Below are 8,399 nucleotides of genomic sequence, written 5' to 3'. Positions count from 1 at the left end.
AAATTAACAATTTACTTAGCAATTTACAATTGCTCACAGAGCTTGCCTCTGCCTCCCAAGTACTGGGACTAAAAGCCTGAACCAGACCACTTATATTAACAAATGTAATTTGTTAGACTAGTAGTTCTAATTTCTGCCCTGATTTGTATGCCTAAGTGCTAGAATCCTTTGGTATAAAAGACTTCTTTTTTACGTGGCCAACATATTATTTATCATAGTAAGCTAGCAGGTTGTATCAACTGGGAAGAAAAAACACAATACACTTATACATTTTCCCCATGTATCTTGCTCTTTCCTTTTGTTGTTTTTTAAGAGATGTTCTCTAATGTAGCCCAGGCTGACATGCCAGAAGATGGCATCAGATCCCATTACAGATGGCTGTAAGCCACCATGTGGTTGCTGAGAATTAAACTCAGGACCCCTGGAAGAGCAGTTGGTGTTCTTAACTGCTGAGCCATTTCTCTGGCCCAAACCCTGAACTCTTCATTTTACTGCCTCTAGATCTTCCTCATGCATTTTAATGAGCTGTTAACGTTCCAGCTTAGCTATAATTTGGGGTAGTACTGTTGAATACAAATATATCCAATATATCCACCTTGAGTCATTAAAACTAAAGCATCATTTCATTTTGGTAAACTACCATCGTGTTGAATTTTAAAAATAAAAACCACAGCACTCTTCTCTTTTTTTCTTTTTTGGTTTTTTCGAGACAGGGTTTCTGTGCAGCCTTGGCTGTCCTGGAACTCACTCTGTAGACCAGGCTAGCCTCGAACTCAGAAATCTGTCTGCCTCTGCCTCCCAAGTGCTGGGATTAAAGGAGTGTGCTACCAAAGCCCAGGAGCACTTTTCTTAAAAGACTTATAATGGTTAAGAGCACTGACTGTTTTTCCAGAGATACTGAGTTTAATTCCCAGCAACTAAATAGTGGCTCACAACCATTTACTAATTAGTTCTGTTGCCCCCTTCTGGCATGTAGGTATATATGCAGACAGCATTTGTATACAGAAAATAAATCTTAAAAAAAAAATTAAACAAAAAAGAATGGGAAAAATGACATACTATTCTTAGGAGGTATGTATGTGATAATCATAACCAACAAAATTCAAGGCAAGTTTGCCACACCAAATACAAACAAATAACAGATAGTGGCCATTTTACATATTTAGGCCCTAAGCATAATTGGTACATGCTTTCAGGGGCAGGGTGGCTGAAGCAGGTGAATCCCTATGAGTTCAAGGTCAGTCTAGTCTGTATATTAACTTCCAGGACAGCCAGGGCTACATAACAAGATGCTGTCCAGAAGGAATTAATAAAAAATAAAAACACTTTAATCTTTTAACATACAAAATGTGGACTTTGAATTTCATTTTCAAGCCAGGAATAGTATATATGTCTGTAATACCAAAACTTGGATGCAAGGAGTCCAAGGTCATCTTAGGCTATAGATTGAGTTTGATGATAGCCTGGCTAAATGTGACCTTGTCTTAAAGAAAAATCTTTTTTTAGAGTGGCCATGTCAGTACACACTTACAACCCCAGCATTTGGGAGGAAAAGACAGATTGTCACAATATGAAGCTGGCCTGTTCTATATAGTAAACCAACATAGACAGACAGGGCTAGAGAGCTCCTGAGCAGAAAAATCAAAAATAAAGAAGAAAAAAAGGAGGAAACAGATTAAAAAGAGAGACTCCTTAAGAGAAATGGCTGACTGCAGACAGAAGACTAGAATAAGAAAACAAGATAGATTATTAAAGATTATTAACAATGTATCAAGAGAACTCAAGAATGAACCTGATAAAGAATAGACTAAACACCAGGCAGTGGTGGCACATGCCTGTTAATCCCAGCACTTAGGAGGCAGAGACAGGCAGATTTCTGAGTTCAAGGCCAGTCTGGTCTACAGAGTGAGTTCCAGGACAGCCAAGGCTACACAGAGAAACCCTGTCCCGAACCCCCCTATGCCCCCCCCAAAAAGACTAGACTAGACAAAGATTAGGAAGTTTGAAAAAGAACTATTAAAGACTAGACAAAGACTAGAAAGATGGTTTTCACCACTTGCTGTTCTTGAAGACCAGACTTGGTTCCCAGGTCAGTTACCACCTGTTACTTCTAGCTCTGGGGTATCTGACACCCTCTTCTACTTTGCGTAGACACTTCCACACACTTGGCATATGCTTACGTGTTCTCCTTTTCTCTCTCTCCCTGTTAAAACATATCTAATATGCAAGTTTATCAGTTTCTAATGAATCTAATAAACAAAAATCTAATAAACCAAATCTTCTCACTGGTCATTTTTAGAATACAGTAGGAAAAAAAAACCTTACTACTTTGAAAACTGGTAAACAAAATGAAATAATTAGCTTTTCTGCAATACTGGGGATGACCTAAGACTTCACACATGACACAGGCAAGTGTTATTTTTGTTTTTGTGACAGTGGCAACAATAATACAAACACATACTAAGACAACTATAGAATAAATGATCTAGTTTCCTCTAAGCAGATTATAAGGAAACAAATGAAAATCTAGAGATGGAAAGGGGATATTAATTAAAAGACTGGAGACAGGCTGGGCACAGTGATATATGCTTGCAATCCTAGTTAATTGTGGGCTGCGACGAAAGCATTACCAGACCAGCCTGGGCTAACTACTGCCTTGTTTCCAGGTTTTTTCTGTTCTTGTTTGTTTTTTGTTTTTTAAAATAAGATTCATTTTTATTTATATCTATGTAGGTGTGTAAGTGTATATACACTTAAAAAAACCACATAGTTAATATAAAGAGGAAACTGTACATGAGTTACAGTCAAAATAAAAGGTTAAGACAGTCTTACCCACAACTCCAAACATCAATCGCTGGTGTGTATCTTTCTTCTCCAAGAAGCAGCTCTGGGGGTCGATACCAAAGAGTAATGACTTTGTTTGTGTAAGGGCGACTGAAACGTAAAACAATCAGAATATAAATTTGAGTGGGTTATGTTTTTAGTGTATTTTTCATATTTTTGTAATATGTAATAAACACTAATGAAAAATAGCTACAATTAAAGATGAGGTTGTTAAAACAATTCCAATAACAAAATAACAGCCCAAAAGCAAGCTGGACACAAGTGAAAGATGAAGAGCTAACTTCTAGTCCAATTTGGGTTAACTTATTTTAGTAGAGAGCTGACTGAAGAATTCAGAAAGTGTCTAAAAATCACATGGTGGCACATTTGCTTAATGCCAGCACTCCCATACATGTGGAAGACACTCAGACATAATGTACACAACACACAACTACAGCTTCAGGTGGATTTGATGCCTATGCAGTCAAATGGGTGTGATGAACATGCACACACAAAATTAAAAAGCAGCCTTTAAACATACAAACAAACAACAACAAAAGAATGAAGGGGATGGTGGCCCATGCCTTTAATTCCAGCACTCTGCAGGCAATGGCAGGTGTACTGCCATGAGGTCAAGGCCAGCCAAAGAAAAGCCCATTGTTGGGCTGGTGAGATAGCTCAGAAGGTAAGAGTACTGACTGCTCTTCCAAAGGTCCTGAATTCAAATCCCAGCAACCACATGGTGGCTTACAACCACCCGTAATGAGATCTGATGCCCTCTTCTGGTGTGTCTGAAGATAGCTACAGTGCTACAGTGTATTTAATTATAATAAATCTTTGGGACTGAGCTAGTGGGGCCAACCAGAGCAAGCAGAGGTCCTAAAGTCAATTCCCAACAAGCAGATGAAGGCTCACAACTATCTGTACAGCTACAGTGTGTACTCATATACATAAAAGAAAATTACATCGCCAAAAAAAAAAAAAAAAACCCCCAAAAAAGACCTATGTAGCAAGACATTCAAATAATTAGGGAATTCTAACAGTCACTATACTTTGTAGAATTTGAGTATCAGAAAATTAAAAAGAATCTCTAATTCCCACTATCAGTTTTACTTAAAAAAAAAACAAAAAAAACTTTTTTTTTTGGAGATAGTGTTTTTAATGCCAAAGTTGGCCTTAAATCATAGGTCACAAAGCTTGTCATATGTGATTTTGAAGAATGCCTCACCTCTCTTCAGAGTTATAGAGCCGAGCAAGTCCAAAATCTGCCAGTTTGATTTGCCCACTGTAAAATAAACAAATTATTTTCATAAGTAAAAGCAGCAGCCCTCCAACTATACTTGGAAACTTAAGTGCTAATTAAAGAGCTAAGAGAATTATCAAAATTAATTTTGATGCCAGATCATATTTCTATTAACGGTTACACTCCCCAATTTAAATTTTCTAGTCAAAGTTTGTAATGCCTCACAATATTTTTCTATTATTACATTTTTGTATTTGACTTCTAATTTATCTTTTGAGCATGGAGTCTACAAAGTACCCAGCTTGATCCCCAACTCTTAAAAACAATCAACTATCTTACTTCAACCATGCCAAGAACTGGGTCTCTAATCTTCCATGCCAGCTCTAAACATCTACTTTTTATTTATTATTTTTTTATTTTGAGACAGAATTTCATCACATCAACCTCACTCAGTAGGCCACACTAGCCTTAACTAACAGAGAACCACTTGCCTTTGCCTCCCTGTGCTAAGATGAAAGGTGTACACCACTATGCTTAGCATTTAAATATTTTGTGGTAGACATCTGTGCATGTACATGTGTGAAACCAATACCTAATGTTGAAGACTAAGAGATACTAAAAACCAGGCATAATAGCACATCTTTTTAATCCTATCACTAGAGAAACAGAGACAAGAGGTTCAGGTTCATGGCCAGACTGAGCTTCAGGGTAAGATCCTAACTCAAACCACCAAAGATTGGGGATGTAGAAGCCTAAGACCCTAAGTTTGATCCCTAAACACTACACAAAAGCAAAACAAACAAAAAAAACCAAAAAGCTTGCTACGTTTCATTCTGATAAATGATAGTCCAGCAACATGAATCTGTACTTTTTTTCCTCACAGTGCTGGGGACTGAAACCAGGGCTCCATAAACACTAGGCAAGTACTCCACCCGTTCTGGGTCTGTTATTTCTTTTTTCTTTTCTTTCCTTTTCTCTTCTTTTAAGATAGGGTCTCCCTTGAAACCCAGGTAGGGAAAGAACCTGAATATGGGCTTACCTCAAATTCATAGTAATCCTTCAATACCACCTTCCCAATTGCTGAAATTATAAGCATGAGCCATTATACCTGGCTCTGAATGTGCATTTCTAACAAGCTCATCCATGACAGCAACAGAGCTTGTCTGAGAACTACAATTTGACAATACCTTTATTCATTCTATTATTATTATTATTATTATTATTATTATTATTATTATTATTATTATTATTATTTTGAGACTATGTTGCTGTGGACTTCAGGCTGTTTTCAAACTCAATCTCTGTGCCTCTGTACTGCTATGCGGCTTGGGACACTCCTTTAAAGGAGTCACACAATATCCTTTGACTCTACTCAGTCTCTCCCTTCTCCTCCTCCTCTCTTCATCCCCCTTCCTTTTCATATAGTATTAGGTATTAAACTCAGGTACTTGTGCACGCTAAGTGCTCTACTACTGAACTACATTTCCATCCCTCAGTATACAGAGATGTCAAGGAATATTTTAAGAAAATTAATTGGGAGAATTACTTAGAAACTATGAACTATTCAGAATTATGTTAATCTATCTAAATTTCTGTATTCCATTTTAACATTAATAGCCTGGCTACATTTGGAGAATGTAGGGGCTGATTGATCTAAGGTACCTGATAGCTCAGGTAAGACAAAACTCAGAGAGCAAAGAGAAGAGGCTATCTTGGAAATGTTCCCCAAACCTATGAGCAAAAGGACAGACTATAAAACAAGAAAAGTAATAGCAACAAAACTTTACATTAAATCAACAACTATCATTCCTAATAAGAAGTCTATACATCTTCACCCACTTGCCTACAATACTACTTCTTTTTTCTCTGTGAAACAAGATCTCACTCCATAACCAATCTTGCTTTGAATTCGTAATAATCCTTGAGTTTTAGCTTTCTAAATGTAGGAATTAGAAGCAAGAGGCACTTTATCTGGCACATTACATTTTAAAGTTTAACTTACAAATTCCAAATTCCACATTAAGGAAACCTAAATTAAAATGGCAAAAACATAGATATGAAAAATTTGCTGGCCTTTAACACCACCAGTAGCTAATATATTTGCGGCATGAATCATGTGAGAGTAAGTAACATATTTCTTTACGTGTTTAGTTACTATTGTTTACTTCTATACGTACAAGGCAAGATGTGGCGTGGTGTGGGGTGTGTGGATGTGTGTGTGTGTGTTGTATATGGTGTATGTCTGTGCAGATAGAGAAATATTTGTAACAGTCAGTATACTTTATTTATTTATTTATTTATTTATTTATTTATTTATTTATTCATTTATTTATTTAAGTACACTGTAGCTGTCTTCAGACCAACCTGAAGAGGGCGTTAGATCTTATTAGGTATGGTTATGAGTTACCATGTAGTTGCTGGGATTTGAACTTGGGACCTTTGAAAAGTAGGCAATGCTGTTAACCACTGAGCCATCTCTCCCGCCTGTCAGTATATTCCTTCCACCCTTTGAGTTGGAAGGATTGAACTCTCACCATACTTGACAACAAGGTCCATCTCTCTGTCCCTTATTTACTATTTGTGGTACTGAAATTAAACTTAGAACCTTAAAGATAAGGTCTTATATATAGCTCAGGGTAGTCTGAAACTCCTATGTGGAAGTATTGCAAAAATTTGGTATATAAAACAGAAAAAAAACTCACTATTGTTTTATTAATTATATCCCCACAGAAAGAAAAGGACTTCAAATATAATCTTCAAGTACTCAATGGTTTTATGCCTTCGAAATCCATCTATCCATCCCATTATACTTCCATTCCTTGACTGTGCTGCATATCCTCTTACCTCTCACACTAACGTCACACTACCTTTTTTCTTCAGTGTTATAATTTGTAATCTGACATCTATGACTAATCCCTTTGTGAACAAGACTATATTGTCATCAAGATTTTACTTATTCTCTTATCTCTTTAGCCATTTCCCTTGGATTATACTCATTTTAATATTTAGACAGGGTCTCATTATGTAGATTGGGTTGGCTTCAAACTCAAGAGAGCCACTGGCTTCTGCCACCATGCCTGACTTAAAGATACACTGTTTCCCCACTCAGTGCCATATATGATGGTACTCACAGTCTTTTGATTTTGTTTTTTTTTAAAGATTTTTTTAATGTATGTGAGTACATCATGGCTATCTCAAACACACCAGAACAGGGCACTGAATCCCATTACAGATGGTTGTGAGCCACCATGTGGTTGCTGAGAATTGAACTCAGGACCTCTACAATAACAGTCAGTATTCTTAAGCACTGAGCCCTCTCTCCAACCTGAAGGCCATCTTTTTTTTTTTTTTTTTGGTTTTTCAAGACAAGGTTTCTCTGTGTAGCCCTGGCTGTCCCACTCTGTAGACCAGGCTGGCCTCAAATTGAGAAATCCTCCTGCCTCTGCCTCCCAAGTGCTGGGACTAAAGGCGCGTGCCACCACTGCCTGGCAAGGTCATCTTATTTAAGTACTTATAGTTTTTCCATACGAATATGTGTGTGTGCGCGCATGGTTTTACATATACCACATACATGCCAAGAACCCAAGGCTAGAAAAGGATACTGAATTTTTTTGAACGGAAATTTTAGCTGGTTGTTAGTGCTTTTGTGCATACTAAGAACCAAACGCTGGCCATCCACACATGAGCTTAACTACTGATGCATCAACCTAACCGCTTTGATACTTTTAGCAGGTTTCACTGTCTTCAGTCTCTTACCATACAGTATTAGTGCCCTTCTAAAACAGAAAGCCAGGTCTCTCTAAGACAATATAGGCTCAAGCTGGGTATACAATTTACACATCTCAGAACTTGGGGGCTGAAGCAGAATTACTCTGAGTTAGAGAACCCTCTATAAAACAGAGTGAGACCTTTGTTCATAAAAACAAAACAAAAACAAAAACAAAAAAATGAACATTTTGGTCTTTTTATATTTATATAATGAATTATCATAGAACCACCTCACCCAGCTCTACTCTCCTATGTCCACATTCAGTCCCTATACCAAGTCTGCAGCCATGATAAACTAGGTCATACCCTATAACCACCTAGTGAATGGGCTAAACAGTGGGAATATTTCCTTATGTACAGCCACTCACAGAACCCTTAGGGCAAAGCACAGAACGGTTAAAAAACTGATGAACACTTCTACTGATGGAAGAGTCCTGTCTCCTGTAGCACTAAATAAAATGTAAAAACTGAGCCAAATGCAGTAGAACCTGCCTTTAATCCCAGTCCTTTGGAGGAGGATAGATCTCTGAGAGTTCAAGGCTAGCCAAGTTAAACAGCAAGTTTC

General features: G+C 37.4%; 1 protein-coding gene across 11 annotated transcripts in view; it reads right to left on the bottom strand.

Moving 5' to 3' along the window:
- Positions 1-8,399, bottom strand: part of Cdk12 (cyclin dependent kinase 12) — an 81,928-nt gene that overhangs the window by 45,612 nt on the left and 27,917 nt on the right. For all 11 annotated transcript variants that reach the window (XM_031354531.1, XM_031354528.1, XM_031354529.1 and 8 more), the window contains exons 7-8: positions 4,052-4,108; positions 2,833-2,934 (exon numbers count right to left, since the gene is read on the bottom strand). In XM_031354531.1, coding sequence (XP_031210391.1) covers positions 2,833-2,934; positions 4,052-4,108 — 159 coding nt within the window. The remainder of the gene's footprint in view (positions 1-2,832; positions 2,935-4,051; positions 4,109-8,399) is intronic.

Source organism: Mastomys coucha, unplaced genomic scaffold (assembly GCF_008632895.1).
Source record: "Mastomys coucha isolate ucsf_1 unplaced genomic scaffold, UCSF_Mcou_1 pScaffold5, whole genome shotgun sequence".
NCBI classification, from domain to species: Eukaryota; Metazoa; Chordata; class Mammalia; order Rodentia; family Muridae; genus Mastomys; species Mastomys coucha.
Note: the sequence above shows the minus strand (reverse complement) of the source record. Positions and strands in the feature narration are given on the sequence as shown.